The sequence below is a fragment of the Cuculus canorus genome, chromosome 27 (assembly GCF_017976375.1).
Source record: "Cuculus canorus isolate bCucCan1 chromosome 27, bCucCan1.pri, whole genome shotgun sequence".
NCBI classification, from domain to species: domain Eukaryota; kingdom Metazoa; phylum Chordata; class Aves; order Cuculiformes; family Cuculidae; genus Cuculus; species Cuculus canorus.
The window spans coordinates 5,649,447-5,666,109 of record NC_071427.1 but is presented as its reverse complement, the minus strand read 5'-3'; the positions used below and the strand labels follow the sequence as shown (position 1 = coordinate 5,666,109).

General features: G+C 49.3%; 1 protein-coding gene across 1 annotated transcript in view; it reads left to right on the top strand.

Moving 5' to 3' along the window:
* Nucleotides 1-16,663, top strand: part of ELL (elongation factor for RNA polymerase II) — a 55,586-nt gene that overhangs the window by 36,307 nt on the left and 2,616 nt on the right. Inside the window, exons 6-11 of the mRNA XM_054049884.1 lie at nucleotides 1,047-1,171; nucleotides 5,185-5,278; nucleotides 9,096-9,597; nucleotides 12,672-12,738; nucleotides 14,711-14,882; nucleotides 15,768-15,812. Of these exons, the coding sequence (XP_053905859.1) occupies nucleotides 1,047-1,171; nucleotides 5,185-5,278; nucleotides 9,096-9,597; nucleotides 12,672-12,738; nucleotides 14,711-14,882; nucleotides 15,768-15,812 (1,005 nt within the window). The remainder of the gene's footprint in view (nucleotides 1-1,046; nucleotides 1,172-5,184; nucleotides 5,279-9,095; nucleotides 9,598-12,671; nucleotides 12,739-14,710; nucleotides 14,883-15,767; nucleotides 15,813-16,663) is intronic.

Below are 16,663 nucleotides of genomic sequence, written 5' to 3'. Positions count from 1 at the left end.
CAGCGTTTGGCACCTCTCCCTCTGTATCCCTCCTATAAACAGGAATTTAAGGGTTTTGCTTTCTAAACTTGCAGTGCTCCGCAGTCGCCTGAGAAGGGTTCTCTAAGGCAGCATGTCTGAAAGCTTACCTGGGGCTTTTGCTCTGTGTTAACCTATTTTTCTGGCATGTAACCAGCAGCAAGAAGTTAAATTTTCAGCCGAGCTGTGGAAGACTGGCTAAAGTGGGATAGCTCTTAACAAGTTGTTTCTGTTCTAATGTACCTCTGCCAGTTCCTGCAGTGTTTCTGATCCGTGTAGGCTCCGTGCGGAGTTTGGGGAAGCTGCACACGATAGAAGTGGATAAAATGCCAGAAAGCCGCTCGTGCGAGCGCACTGAGCTGCCTGCATGTGACCGAGGTGCAATGCCTTATTGCAAAACTCTGGCTGGTAATCACAGGTTTTGTTCTTGCCCTCGAGTAGTCCTCGGTAAAATTCTCCCTCTGTGAAACGCAGCAGGTGATCTCGATGCACCGAATGGCACGGTGCAATCTCCACACTCCCTAACGCGCTCTGTCTCCCAGGCGTTCTCTTTGCTGCTCCTTGAGAACGCAGCTCTCTGTCGGCTTTTCTACTGGCTGGTTAGTGAGAAATTATCTCCTGGCAATTGTTAACTAAGCTATTGCCGCAAGAGTTCCTCTATCAGCTAATAAACTGCACTGTTTTTGCTATCGGCCGGCTGCAGTAACTGAACTGCCTGTACCCATTAGGGTTTATTTCCAGGTATTTCCATAAACTGATGCCACACCGTTCCAGACCGTCCAGGCTGAATAAACTGCTTAGATATGACTTGCTCTCGAGTGAAGTGGGTTTGCTTTGGACTAAAGAATAAAGTGTGGCAGCGACAGGGCAAAAGGAAAGGCATGTTTGGATTAAATAATCTAAATAATTAGGAAATAAAAGGATAAATCTTTCCTGACAGTGCTCACTGCTGAGATTTTGCCTACGTCTTCGATCTCTGTTGAGAGAAAATTAAACCCTAACGATATTTTGCAAATTACTTGTTTCAGGTTGCGAATTTGAGTGCCAAGGACAGCACTTTCACGCTGAAAGACTGTGTCTACAAAGAAGTGCAGAAGGACTGGCCTGGCTACTCTGAAGGAGATCAGCAGTTGCTGAAAAGGATACTTGTTCGGTAATTATTACATCTTCTCTGTAACATCATCTGGAGCTTGAAAATGCCAGGCCAGGTCAGTTGCTATGGATCAGAGTAGCTGAAGGCAGTAGGACAACGATAAGTTGAACATTCGATTTATTTTAACATAAGGTGAAATTGTTTATCAACCAGGCAGCTGTAGAAGCTGACTGAACTTGAGTCTCAGAGCAGACGCACTCTTCACATCGTCCTAGGCTGTCTTTAAGTCATTACACTGACAGCTAGGGGAGAGATCTGCACAGGCACAGGCACAGGCACAAAAGCTATTACGGGTAAAAGTTAATGGTGGTTTAAAGTCCTGGGAGATGGATGGATGAAAGCAAATGTGTCCAGCTCAACTCTCTGTCAAAACTCTCCCTTCCTTGTTCCATATCTCTTTGTGCATGGCTTCCTGTGCAGACAGCTTTGTTCAAGGCACGGAGAGCGACGTTACCGTGCAACCACAGCCGCCAGTTGTCTTGCTTGGCTGCGTCTCCGCTCTGGGCCCGTGGAAGTCTCTGTCCCTCTTGAGCTGTTTGCTTTGGATACTTGACTGTTTGATGTCTGTAGCGTTATTTAGATGTTTGTTTACCGTGGCTGCAAATCCTCTTGGTGCCACGGTTGCCCTGCAAGATGAAGATTTGATTGAAGCAAAGGGTGCATAGAGAAGCACAAGGTGGTTCTGTAGGCACGAGTCCCCTAAAGCACGTACTGGTTGTCCTGCTGTCAACGCGATCCTCGCTGCCCAAGGGGTGCCTGTGCTCCCTTTCCTGGGACAGCTCTGGGCAGGGGTAGTGGTGTTGGTAGCTTTGTCCGGTTGCTCACTAAAGACTCCACAGATATTTTTCCTTAGGTGAAGCCTCCAACCTCAGCAGCTCTTGGCTGGCAGGGAACGGGAATGTATCAGCCAGGTTCCTAAAGGAGAATTCTGCCCTGTTTGTTTCCCCATCTGGGTTTTCTGTGCATTGGCACCGCTTAGGTGCAGATTTTTAATACAGATAGAGATTTTACTTAGTTTTGAGATATATTTTATTGGACTTTTTGGTTAAGGTGAAGTAAAGCGTGCTCTGTTTGAACAGGTTCCATGATTTGAAAGCACAACTGGCTGGGAGATGAGACTTTGCTAAACCAACAGAAACTCGCACTCGGAGTGCTTTGGCACGCTAAAGAAAAATCAAGCTCGTTTAAATGGCCTTGATGTTGAGTTATAATTAAATGGAAAAATACAACTGCCATGCGATGTTTATGGCTTTCAAAAAAGTTAATTTTTCCCTCTAGAAAGCGATGTTTACTGCTTTTTTCTAGAATTGTGGCATTCAGTTATGTGAAGGGCTAAAAATAGCCCTTGGAAAGGATGTATTCAACTGTACAAACAAAGCCCCGTGTGGCTAGCGCAGGTAATGAGGCTACAGAATGGAAAAAACAGTCGGATGGAAGACGGGAGAAAAACACTCACCAAAAGGGCCCGGGCAGCGGACGCAGGACTTTACGTCGCTGTGTGGTTGCCTGGATCCAGCCAATTGTTCAGTGTCCGCACGGTGTTCGGGGCTGGTTGCCACTCAGTGGTTCAATAATTAGCACGTCTGCACATCTTCAGAGACTCATGGAATCATGGAATGGGTTGGGTTGGAAGGGACCTTAAAGCCCATCCAGTTCCATGCCCTGCCATGCGCAGGGACAACTCCCACTGGCTCAGGCTGCTCCAAGCCCCATCCAACCTGGTCTATTAAACCTCTGTCTTTTAATAGCAGTGCCCATGGTAGGCTAACTCATTTTTCCTCATAGATTGTGTTTTCCATCCTCCTTTCACCACTGTAGACACGTTTTATTGCTGTTCCAAGAGCTGCTGAACTGAAAGTCGTTGTCTTTCATTTCCCTTTCTTTAAATCCCTAATTAACACGTCAGGAGATGTGACAAGGCTGCTCCGTCCAGTCAAACGGCATCCAGAACACCACTTTCACTGCGGCCTTTTTGGAATATTGCTGTTCCCCTTCCTGTTTCCACACTCCAAATACTTTCCTTGAGTTGATCCGCAGCTGTTGAAGTTGTTCTAAATAAAAGTAAACTAAGCAGCAGCCGAAGCCAGAGCGGTGGCAGAAACACAGGTGTGTCGTTGTGGCTGCGGTGTGGCCGAAGGGTCCGGCTCTGGTTAAAAGGAAACCTTGTGAAGCCGTGAGCTCTATTGCTGCAATAATCCCCAAGGTTTGAAAAATAGGGGTGTGCTTTAGAGCTAAATGAAGTCTCTCGTGGAAGAATTGAGATGCCGGTTATTTGGGCTGGAGACAAAATGACCATGGAGCTGGTTTATTAAAACCTTTAACCCTGAATTTTTTCAGCTTGACAGCTGTAGCTTGATGCAACCCTAGTTTTTCTTAGGTGTTTGGTACAGGAGTGATGTGGCCACTGTCAGAGCAGGGCAAAGCCGGGGCGCTAGGAAATGGTACTTCAGGATCCAGCCTGGAGAAGACAAGGCTCCGAGGATACCTTATAGTGACCTTCCCGTACCTGAAGGGGCTCCAGGAAAGCTGAGGAGGGGCTGTCCCCAAAAGCTTGTGGTGACAGGACGAGGGGCAATGGGGATAAACTGGAGAGGGGCAGAGTTAGACTGGACATAAGGAAGAATTTCTTCCCTATGAGAGTGGTGAGGCCCTGGAACAGGTTGCCCAAGGAAGCTGTGGCTGCCCCATCCCTGGAGGGGTTCCAGGCCAGGTTGATGGGGTTTGGAGCCCCTGACCCAGTGGGAGGTGTCCCTGCCCATGGCAGGGGTGGCACTGGATGGGCTTTAAGGTCCTTTCCAACCCAAACTATTCTATGATTCTGTGATCCAGAGAGCCCCTTGGGCAGTGGGAAGCGGGGATAAACCCGCCTGAGTGTGAATTAATTAATAAGAATGACTTGCATAGTGCTTTTTTGCTACCAGAGGTTCTTGTTGTTTGTTGAATACCACAAACACAGAGCAGAGTAGTGCTGTTTTGCATGATGCAACTTAAAAGTGTTGTTATGAAGCCTGGAATGTAAATCCTAGTGGACCAAAAATACCACAATGGTTCCTATTCTAATCCTGCTCTTCTTGGAGCCAGAGGGGCTTGATTTGGGAAGAGGATGGCTGCTCCTGTCCGGTGTTGGTTAGTGGTGCTGAGTGGGAGAACTTCTTCCTTAACACCTTAGGAAGAAACATTCTCAGGCAAAAATGTTTTGCTGTCTGAGGGTGGTGAGGCCCTGGCCCAGGTTGCCCAGGGAAGCTGTGGCTGCCCCATCCCTGGAGGGGTTCCAGGCCAGGTTGGATGGGGCTTGGAGCCCCTGATCCAGTGGGAGGTGTCCCTGCCCATGGCAGGGGTGGAACTGGATGGGCTTTGAGGTCCCTTCCAACCCAAACCGTTCATGATTGGAACTTGAGTTTTGACCCCTTTTTAGTGCACTCTGAATTTTCTCGTAGAGTGAGTTTTAACTGGGTGAGGCAAACTCAGCAGAAATAGGTTTAGATAATGTCATGCTTATTGAGCTGTGTTTCAGTCGGTAGCAGGAATACCAATATCCTGTACGCTTTGAAGTTTAATGTGAGTTTTTACTGATCTGTGTATGGATTATTTTCTTAACGTTGTAATTCATTTGTTGTAACACTGATGTCAGCAGTTCGAGAGAGAAGAGGTACAACTGTTGGAAGATAAATTCCATCCTGGGTAGGGAATCCTCTCGCATGCCCGAATGCTCGGCCTGCCTCCTCCCTCCCTGCCGCAGCACCAGCCGTGCCACCTCCCTTCACAGAGCACTACAAAACTCATGGGAAGGCAAGAAGACATAAGTGACTATCAGACGATGTTGGCGGATATCTTTCTGTAGTAGATTTTGTCTGAGATGGAAGCTGGAAGTGCCTGAACGAGCTGCTCTCGTGGCATCTTCGAGCAGTCAGAATTGAGCCCACAGAAGTCTCTGTGCTCTGCAGGAGGATGTTTAATGCCATCCTTCGGCTTCTCCAGCCTGGGGTTTAACAGCCTGAAATTCTGTTTTTCAGGAAACTCTGTCAGCCTCAGAACAGCAGTGGCTTTCAAGGAGAGGCGCCTTCCCTGAGTCCACCGAAAGACAACGTGAGCTCCTCTCCCCCTCAGGTGGGTGATCCCTCTCCAGTGGCGTTAGGTCCAGTTGGTGCTGAGCCAGCCGTCGGCTCTGTCCGCTCTCGATGGAGCTGGCTGCTGGAGGCAGGGCCGGGCTGAGCCGTTGGGCCTGTCTGCACGCTGTAATCGCCGACTGCTGGAGGCTGCTGGGTCAAGAGGCTGGGGTTTTTCCGGGTTTCCTCAGCATCTGTTTTTCCTCTGGATGTGGTTCAGTGGCGGCCGATGGGGAGGATCTCTGAGCGTCTCTTAGGTTCAGTATAAAGGGCTATACTTTTTTCACAGTGCCTCCGTCCCTCTTGGAGTTCCTGGGAGATTGAGCTTGTGTTTTACTCATTACTAATAATTGACTAGAACGAAGCAGTAATAAGCGGCTCCCAAACATGGTTGAGTTATTAAAAACCTTGACCTTTTGCAGCCTAATTGCTGTGACAGATCAGGGCCAGGTTGGTCTGTGCTTTGATTTGTTGAGATGCCAGCGCGTGGAGCTGTGAAAAGACGTTTGGGCTGTTTTTCCATGATGATGAACTGTGCAAGAGCTGCATTTGCCTCTGTTAAACAGCATCTGTCCCTGCTCTTTGCAGTATCTCTTAGCGCAGGCATTTCTTGTTCACGTTGTGAAATCCCAGCTTCCCTTCTCTGCTGCGGGTCAGCCCAGACAAGTTGAGTATTTATTCTCCTCCTGCCAATGGAATGTGTAATGCCTACTTGTCCGGACAGACGCACTGAGGATTAGTGGCAAAGAATATTAGCAGGTAAAGAAATTATGTGCTTTCTGGCAGCGAGAGGGAGGCGATTCTTTATTGAGAACAGGAACAGTGCAACTTGTTTGCCAGGTGGCTGATTCCAAATCCTCTCCTGCTCTGCTGTGGGCATGTTCCTGGGGAATAAAGAATGATCCCCTCCATATGAGTTTGCTTGGAAAGACACAAAAGGCTGGGCTTGTGTATTTCTTAAGCTGATCCTGAAAGAATGTAGGTTGTAAACTCACCTCGCTTCTGGCTGTGCACAGTTTGAAAGACGCAGAGGTCCATAAGGGATGGATTTGGCCTCTTGAGGAGACCTAGATGAAGCTTTGGATGGTCAGTTGGTTTGGCTCTGGAAAAGACTGGTGAAACAGGGGCGACCGAACCTGGAATAGGAATGTTTCCAGCCATGCTTCCAACGTGGGTTGTGTCAGACAGCAAACCACACACAGCTTCTGCTTCTGAGCAATCATTTTTGGATACTCCATCGCTGTAGTTTCTATTTAGAGAAGGGATGGCTGCTGGTGGTTGCAGCCCCAGCAGAGGACTGGGATTCAGTAGTCTGGAATGTGAAATATTTTGGGAAAGCTCAATGGTGGAATGAGGGCGAAGAAAACGCTTGATCTGGTGGGTCCAGGGAAACGTGACAGAGCTGGTATCACATATGTGTCCACCTCGCAACCCAAGAGGTGAGGATGGAGAGGCTGAGGTTGGTTTGGTTTATAAGGAGGGAGTTGGGGTGGTTCAGCCTAGAGAGGAGAAGGCTCCAGGGAGACCTTAGAGCAGCTTCCAGTACTGAAAGGGGCTCCAGGAAAGCTGGGGACAGACTTTTAAGCAAGGCCTGTTGTGACAGGACAAGGAGTAATGGTTTTAGACTAAGGGAGGGGAAATTTAGACTGGATATAAAGGAGGAATGTTTTCCTGTGAGAGTGCGTAGGCCCTGGCTCGGGTTGCCCAGGAAGGCAGTGGAGGCCCGGTGCCTGGAGACGTCCAAGGCCAGGTTGGATGGGGCTCTGAGCAACCTGATTCAGTTAAAGACATCCCTGCTTTTGCAGGAGGTTTGGACCAGATTACCCGTAAAAGTCCCTTCCACCCCAAAGCATTTTATGATTAAAGGATGGTAAAAGATGGCAGTTCTGAATCTACCACCTGTTCTGAGCCCCATAGTCAGGGTGAACGGCCCCTCCTGTTGGGAGCTGGGCACTGCCTGTGCTCTGCTGGGAACCAGTCGGGGATGTTGCAAAGCCGGTTGGACGTGCTGGCCTTGCCCCTTGAACTCTGTGGCAGCTCCTTTCCAAATTCCCTTGGCAGGTGCAGATGATTCCTGCGCTGAGCAGGGTCCTTGAGACCCTGGAGTTAGCAAGAAGAGAGAATAACTGAGGGGAAAGGAGTCAGTGGCTCCCTGACAAAGCAGCTGTGCATCCAGCTGGGCTCCTGGATGGAACAACATTTCCATTTGCAAACACAGTGCAGCCCTGCCCGAGACAGAAAGAAAACACTAAAATATCCAGAAGAAATAACCAGAACCATCTCTTGTTTGCTTCTGGGCACTAAATAACCTTTCCGCGGGGTTCCTGCAGCCCGGCGCTGCCAGGCAGGCGCACAACGCTGCACTGAGGGCTGGCCAGGGTGATTTTGGCTGGCTCAGGCCGGACTTAGCCCCGGAACCGTTGTTCTGGCTCTGTCTGGGCTCTTTCTGCTGACTGAGGGATGTGTTCTCCGCCACGGCAGCCTCCCCGGGCTGCCCCACAGCCTGCAGGCATGGGCACACGGAGCTGCTCCAGGCCCTGCCCGTGGCTCTTCTGGTCCGGCTGATGCGGACAGTTGGGAACCGCTTCTCTCTGTACGCTTCTTAGTTATAAAAAGGATCCTCAGGTCACGTTGGCCCCTGTGACATGGCTTTAAAGCTGCTGCAGCTGTCCTCTTTTGCCTTAAATTCTGAGAACTTGACAGCTGATTCATCTCGCCTCTTCCGGGAAATGGCTCTTTCTTGAGAAGAGGAAGGAGAGGTGTTGCCAGGGCAAAGCTGTTACAGAGCTGGCAAAATTGGCTGGGAATAAAACGCAGAACTTGCACCTCTGCTCCGATCTGGTGAGACTTCACCTGGAGTCCTGCATTTGGCTCTGGAGCCCTCAGCATAGGAAGGACATGGAGCTGTTGGAGCGAGTTGAGAGGGGGCCACGGAGATGATCTGACAGAGACTTCTTGTATGACGACAGGCTGGGAGAGTTGGGATTGTTCAGCCTGGAGGCGAGAAGGCTCTGAGGACACCTTAGAGCAGCTTCCAGTGCTGAAAGGGGCTCCAGAAAAGCTGAGGAGGGGCTCTTGATCAGGGAGTGCAGGGAAAGGAGAAAGGGGAGATTGAGATGAGATCTTAGGGAGAAATGTTCTCCTGTGAGGGTGGGGAGGCCCTGGCCCAGGTTGCCCAGAGCAGTGGTGCTGCCCCATCCCTGGAGGGGTTCCAGGCCAGGTTGGATGGGGCTTGGAACAACTGGATCCAATGGGAGGTGTCCCTGCCAATGGCAGTGAGTGGGACTGGATGGGCTTTAAGGTCCCTTCCAACCCAAACCCTTCCATGATTCTGTGACTGTGAGGTGCTCTACACGTCACACCATGGCCAGGAGAGAGGACAGATGTGTTTGTGGGTGTTTCAGAGGAGAGTGAAGGGCAGGGTTTGAGTTCGGAAGGGCAAAGTTGAAATAAGGTGCAGCTCAAGCAGACTGGGTTGCCTGGAATGTGTGAGAGCAGTGCAGGAGATCAGGAACTGCTGATGTGTTGTGGGTTTGTTTTTAAGTTCTCCCACCAAGCCACGGGCTCCAGAGCGGTTCAGCATTGTCAGGAAGCGGTTTGGGATGGATCAGCTTCTGTAGAAGCTGACGGTCCTGCAACCTGTGTCCAGGACCAGCCTCTTGAGTTGGGAGCTGGCTGGCAGCTCTCCCTGCTAGCAGAGCTCTTTTCCTGGGAATGCTCCCTCGTTGTCTGGGGTTGCACCCCCACCTAGTGGTAACCACATCCATAACTCGGGCCTCTGGCCTTCAAGGTTTGCTTTTTTCCTTTTTCCTTTCTAGAAACGAACCCAACCTCAGGATTTCATTGATCCCCTGGCCAACAAAAAGCCCAGGATCTCGCATTTGGCTCACAGAGCTCAACCCACATTCAACGGGAAGCTGAATTCCTCCAATGGGAAGGATGCTCCTATGCCTGCGCCTGCCCTGCCGCCGTCTCTCCCGGAGTCGGTGAGCTCCAGCTCCAGCCTCCCCGTGCTGGAGCTGCCGAGGCCTCACGATCCACTTTCGGATGTCAGCAATGACCTGACGCACAACGGCAGAGACTGTGAGAACCCGGAGACAGCCGACAGACTGACTCATCCGTTGCCCACAGACTGTCCCCAAACGAGCAAGCACAACTGCAGCTCGTACGTAAAAACCAAGAAGAAATCCAAAAAGCACAAAGACAAGGAAAAGGAGAGAAAGGAGAAGAAAAACGAAGAGAAATGCAAAGAGGAGAAGCAGGACTGTGAAGTAATAAAAAATGCTGACTTAGTTAGTGTTCCCCAGGAAGAGGTCACAGGTATGTACGCTCCGAGCCGTCCTCCTGTACACCCTGCGCTAAGATAATATCAGGATCAGCTGTGTGCCATTCCTGCTCTAAATCCATTTGAGGGAAGAGGTTGTGTGTCCACTTGTGGAGACCATGTGGTTAACGAAATAATATCGCTGTCCCTGCCTCCGACTCAACAAATGCGCCTCTCGAGAGGATATCAGGTTTTTCCTGTTTCACCTCCCGTGCCTCAGAGCGTGGCGTGTTTCTCCTTGTTAAATTAAAAGTCATATTAATAGGTGGGGATGAAAGACAGACATCAAGATCTGTTGGAAAAAGCAGCGCTGCGTGATTGCTTGCAGCTCCTCTGCCTGTGCCGGGCGTTGTGCTGGCTGCTGTATTGATCTCTAACTTGGTAATGAAGAGTTAGTCACAAAAGCTTTTAATATAGGACACAAAAGAAACGATAAGTCTTGTGATAAATGTTGTCAGAGCAGCACACAACCAGCTCTTACAGGCTGAAAGAGCTTTCTTGTACCCCACTGTTACTCGGAATCTCTCTCTTCGAGGACTAGCACAGCAGCAAATCCGTTACTGCTGAGATGCGAGGAAGATGTTTTCCCGCAGACCAGTGCATTTCCAAGTCAGTTCTATGCACTCTTAGAGCAGAGAATATACAGTAGCTTATCCCATCCATTCAATCACTCCCTGCTTCCCTGTTCTCTGCTATCTGTTAGGGTTTGTGACAGCTCCCCGGAGCGCTGGGATGTCCCCTGCAGCTTCTGGGAATATTGTTCCCATCTGTTGTTGAATTGCTTCTTGCGTCCATCTTGTTCCTTCACCCTGTTACTGCTTTGAGTTGCTTCTCATCCTTGGTGCATGAAAGTCATCCAGTTTGGGCTCAAAAAGGATGGTAACTTGAAACTAATCAGTCAAATTCTTGGAAAGGGACGATTTCACGTTAACATCGTGAATGTGATGTGAGCTCTTGCCTTCCCCACTGTCTCTGTAGCCCCTACAAACTGCGGTTTGACTGCTCCCCAGTGGTTTTTGGTGGCATTCTGCAGCTCTGATCACTGTGGGGCACTGCAGAACCACACTTGGATACTTCTCCTGGGATCTTCCTTCCGTCTCAGTCCTAGTTTTTTCTGGGAATGTTGTTCTCCCCTGGAATGGCACTGGATGCAGACACATGCTCTCTCTAGATAAATATCATTGTCAGTGTTTCTCATAAATACCAAAATACCCTGCATTCTTTCTTTGTGAAGTTGCTGACCCTTTATCACCTTTTCTGCTTGGCTTTAAAACTAGTTTAATGACCACCTCTCTGTTAATTAGTAGGAGCCAGGTTTTGTTCCTGCCACACTACTGATGCATGCGAGGTAACGAATCCGAGCTGGACTCGGGGGTGATCATAAACAGGATGTGGTCAGTGGCTGCTTGGGTTTCGTACAGCCAGCATCTGAATTGGGATCTTTTCCTTCTATGCCTTGCTTCACCCAGCTAGCACGGGCCTAATCCTGCTCCGTTTGTCCGCAGCAAACGGCTGGCAGCTCCTCTAAGTCCCCTTGGGGAAGGGGCCGCAGGGAAGCAGAATTTGTCCTGGGAGGTTTGTGGGAGAGGGACCTTTGGGGGCTTTTCAGCAGACAGTAGGTGGCACTCATAGCCTAAACAAACCTCTTCTCCCTTGCCCCCGGTCTCCCTTGCCCCTGTTCTGCACGCTTTACGCCGTTGGTCGGTTAAGGAAGGAAGCAGAATCATCTGCCACCATCTGTAGCGGGGATTGGGACTGCGGTATTCATGATGATCCAGGTTTTCTGCCACTCTTCCATTCTGCCCAGGAAAGCCTTTCTTTGGAAATAGAGAGAATAATGAATTTTTAAAGAGGTAGAATTAGGTTCTTGCTTTTACTTGCCTGTGTTTGTGACTTGGGCATTTCAGGCTCACTGCGGATTGTCTGACAGTAGCTGTAAAGCAGTGCAGATGCCTTGAGGCTCGTGTGTGCCTTTCCTGTGCACCTGGGGAGTCTGTGCAGTCGGGGCACTGCTCGCTCAAAGTAAAGGACTTGAGAAGAAGAGGGAGGAAAAGACGCATTTTTGCAGAGTTGAATGCTTTGCAGCCTTCTCTGCTTGTCTCTTGTGCTGCTTTCTCATGGATGCAGATGACTTTCTGATTAGGGCTTTCAGTGTAACACACAGCTTATGAGAAATATCCCTTTTTAAACCTCTATCTAACCGCTTTCTTCATCCAAACTAATAACACAACATTCAGTTTAGTTGAGGAAGGATTTCTTCACCGTGAGAGTGGTGGGGCCCTGGCCCAGGTTGCCCATAGCAGTGGTGGCTGCCCCATCCCTGGAGAGGCTCAAAGCCAGGTTGGATGGGGCTTGGAGAACCGGATCCAGTGAGAGATGTCCCTGCCCGTGGCAGAGGGGTTGGAACAAGATGGTCTTTAAGGTCCCTTCCAACCCAAACTATTCTGTGATTCTATGAGGAGGCATGTGTGTCAGGCTCGCGTTCAGAAGCCTGTTCCCCTTGAGGTCTTTGGTCCCTTTTCTTCAACTCCCAAACATTCTTAGTTGAGTCTTGCTTAGCGATTCCTGTTTCTTCAGCTGCACAGCGCAAAGCATGCCTTGATTTCTCTGCAGGGCGGTGGGGCTGCATGAGGGAATAGCTGCACGCCTTAAAACCCGCTCTGCTGTCTCCCGGAGTAGTAACAGCGGGGATCTATCTTGTATAGAATCAGGAGACAACATACACCCTGCTCAGCTCTGTTCTGCTCATCTGGACTCACTTGTTTTGCAGTGGAGCAGTGGTGGTAGCGGTGTGATCACTCCCTGCAGGCAGTGTTTATACACCAAGTACATTGGGATCGTTTTGCTGCTCAGTTCATGTTGATGCTGTTTTGCTGACAGACAAATATTAGAGAAGCCTTGAAGCTTTTATTACCTTATTGTGAATCTTCTGTCTTTGTCAGTTCAAAGCAAACCAGAAACCCCTTAGAATCTGATAAACTGTATTGCAGATAAGTTTGTGAATTTGAAGTTGAATTGCATAGAGCTTTGAAGTGTAAGGATGTGTATAAAAGGATCTTTATTTTTTCAGGTTTAAATGGAACATGCAATAATTCTAGTGTACCAACATCAACTTCAGAAATGCCAGATTATTTATTGTAAGTACCCTTATCAGTTGCTTCATCATTTTGGGATTGTTTCAAGCTAAAAATCAAAATGTACTGGGGATTTTTGTTGGGCTTTATTGTTACTCGATGTCACCTCATATGGTGGGTTTGAAAAAAAGATTAAATCCGGATTTGCAGACGGTTCCTGGACTAAACTGAGATCCGCTCTGTACCTCCTCCTGGAGTTCAAGGTTATCTTCCTATCAACCAATTCTTAGAGTACTTCTAGAAACATTGCATACCTTGAAGGGGTTGGAAAGGATTAAACACCTCCATGTTAGAGCTGGAAACTCGGAGAGGAAACAATCTGCTTTAATGTTGTGGAAGACGGGGCAAGGAGGGTTTTTGAGAGCTTGGCTAATTCCTCTCTGTTCAGAGCCAAGATCGTCTACATAAACCACTGAAATACTCTTCCTAGGGAGGTTATAACCCATGGGTTAGAATGTGAGCTGTTTCACCTCTTGACTTCTTAATCAGATCCCCCTGAGGTTAATTAAACAATGTACTCGTCTGCTGCAGCACAAAAGCCCCAGTGCATAGAGCTAGAAATCTGCATAAGGCCAAACCTGTTCTAATCAAAGCTCTGTGATAGCGAAGCAGCGTGGCTGGGGGTGATGCTCCTTTCGTGCATCTCAGCCAAGGCTGGTAATGCCATGGGATCTGGTTTGGCTGTGGTGCGATCACTCGGAGGGGAAGGGATGGAGCAGGAGGAGGCGGCGGCGTCCTCTCCTGGCTCTGCAGGAGCAGTTGCTGGAGCTGATGGGAGGACAGATAGGGTTCTCGGGTGGTTACAGAGCTGTGGTTTGCTGGGCTGTAGGAACCATACAAATCGCTTCAAGCTGGCATTCCTAGTGCCGTACAGAAGAATGCGGATGGCCGGGGGTCATTGCTCACAATGGATGTGCTGGTCCCCCCTATAGAGGGATCTCGCAGCTCTGCGGTCTGTCCCCAGGGAAACCCTGTGAGGTTTATGAACTCTGCAGGGTCTGTCGTCTCACCTTCTGGTGTTATCCAACTGGTTTGATGTCACCTCTTTAAACTACGAGAGCTGCCTCGGCTGTTTTGTTCATAGAGACGTGTATTTCATACTGATGAGGACAACTTCCTTACCTCCTAGCAGCACCTCCTGTGTAGATGCTTATTTATACCAACTCTGAGCAAGGAACTGGTCCTTGAAGGCGAGAGCACATTTGGGTTAATAGAGAGGGAGTTGTCCCTTCATTTGATACCCATGTTGGCTTATACGCGTTCCTGCACCGAGCTGGCCCTGCCGCAGGCAGAGTAGGGTGGCGGATCAGAGTCATCACCTTCAGAAAGATGGGATTTGCCATCAGAGAGGCCCTGCTGCTGGGTTTTGTGTGAAATGTCAGGTTAGTGGCTTGTTGTGGAGCTGAATGAATAAATTTCAGGGAGCCTCAAAGGTGCATCTGTTAAACACGGGCTCTGGTGCTCAATTCACGGTGGGTGTCTTCAGGAGACAGTGGGAATACAGTCAGTCTAACGTGGTTTCTTGCCACGTAATCGTACTGAGTGTTTTGCTGCGATAGCTGAACACATTTTGTATTACTTTAAACTTAACACTGGAAGCATGGTATTCCTGCTGTTCCAAGGTCTGGCACAGATGCAGAACTCCATGTTCTGTGGGCCAGCAGGAGTTAGAAAAGCTGTGGCAGTGCTATCGGAATGTCCTCCTACACCCTCAGCTGCTCCCGGGCTTTGCTGTACCTGCGTATTCTTGGCACAGACAGGAAACTTCGGGAGCAGACACTGCGTTGTTTTATTCAGAGAACAAGGCAATAATCCTAACAGTTTTCTCTGTGCTACCCTGATGCAAATCATAAGAGACTGTTTTCAAACGCAGTCACCTGGTAGCTTGACTGTCCTGGTTTGGGCATTGCGGTATTCATGCTGTCTGGAGAACAAAAACTTACTAAACCGATTAACAAAATTATTCTCCCTCCAGAAAATACGCAGCCATTTCCTCCTCGGAGCAGCGTCAGAGTTACAAAAATGACTTCAATGCGGAATACAACGAGTACAGAGACTTACATGCTCGGATAGAAAGGATAACTCGCCGGTTTACGCAGTTAGATGCCAAGCTGAAGCAGCTTTTGCAGGGCTCTGAAGAATATAAGGTAGAAACAAATGTCTTTTGGAAAGCTACTTCTGCAAGCGGCAGCGCTACAGCTCCTTGTAGTTGCTGCATGTGAGGCTGTTGGGATGGGTTGGTGTCTAAACTGGAGTGCTCAGAGCCCAGAACTGGTGGATGCAGAACGTGCACACAGCTGACGGCTCTGAAGACTGTTCTTAAAACAGCTTTGTGTTCTTTCGTATTTGAGCCGGAGCACACATCATGGTACTTGTTGACAAGGAAAGGCCTCAGTGAGACAATTGGCGTCTTCAGCCAAAAGCTGCTGGAAGCTATTAGTGTATCCCAGCCAGAAAGCTCATATTCGCACATATGGTAGCGTATCGGGGCTGGAAGGGGAGTTGGGACAGGGTCATCTGTTTCCTTGGAATCTTTGATCTTAATAATGTAGCAAAATCTGACTTGTCAGCCTGATTTTAAGAGCTTTAACGATTCATTATCTTGAGAAAGTAATTGAGTACAACAGATTTTTACAGAGCACCTATTGTGCCGAGAGCTGTTTCCTCCCTCAAACGTCCTTTCCCTCTCAGAGAAATGCAGTGATTCTTCACTGAATTATTGTTAGATCGGGGGGAAATGAGTCTGAGCTGTGGAGGAAGCGTCAGTCATCCTGCCAACCCAGTGCCCCTTGCAGGTGGTTCTCATGGCTGGGAAGTGGCGCCTGATCCTTCCAGTGCTCCCAGTGCTGGCACCAGTGTAGTCACGGAGTTGGCGAGGCTGGTTGTAGCCATCGGATTTCACAAGGGAGTCGTAGAGGGGTGGATTTTGTTCAGTGTGTGCACACTGAGCCATGGGGAAATGCTTGCCTGCTGCAGCGAGTCACAGCACTGCTGGGTCTTCTGAAAATAATAAGCTATGTTTTCTTTTTTAGACCATCCATGATCAAATTTTACAGGAGTATCGGAAAATTAAAAAGGTAAGTAAAAATAGTTGGCCACAAAAAAGGCTTTGGGCGGTGCCTTTGGTGGCTGAGAGAGCTGGGCACTTGCCAAGCAAAAAACCCGGTCACTGAAGCTTGCCAGCAGATCTTTGTTCAGCTCGAGCTTGTCCAAAAAGTGATCCTTTCTTGGATCAAAAGGGTTTGTGGGGAGCTGGGACTGCTCCTTGGATCCTGGGGAGCTCTCAGCTGTGTGAGCAGCATGCTGGCACGAGGTTGAGGTGTGTTCAGTCAGTGCCATTATCCCGTCAAGGGGAAGAACGGTTTGTGTTCAGGGACAGAGGCTGGTACTGGGTTTTACTGGGATCTGCTGGTCTGGGGATGCAATCTGAGCACAGTCTCTAGCACGAATCGCTGGGTACGGAGACCCCTGCAGGGCTCAGTGGGGCTTTTCAGAGTGTGGGGCACGCAGAACACTTCACATCTCATCATACATATGTGAAGCAATGGTTGTTGACAGGAGGGGGTTCTGATATAGCTTGATGAGATGGAAATGCTGGGACAGTCTGGGGCTTCTTAGAATCTACGAGTACGGCCCTGGGCTCTGCTGCCCCCGAGGAGGGACTTGGGAGGCTTTTGAAGAGTCCCTCTGTGTGCTGCAAGTTCTTCTGTGTTGTACAGCTCCCAGGCTTGCACGACTCGGTGCTAACACGGGGCAGGTGATGCTCGCTGGAAGCCAAGGTGTGTGGCCCAGCGGCTCCGAGTTCAGCCACGCCTGGCTCAGGGTGCACTCACTTCCCTGTGCAGGGGCTCCTGGAGCTGGTTTGTGGGGAGAAGGGGTTGTGGTTTTGCTTTATTTGAGCAGGTCTATGTGTTTCAAGGCCAGGTTG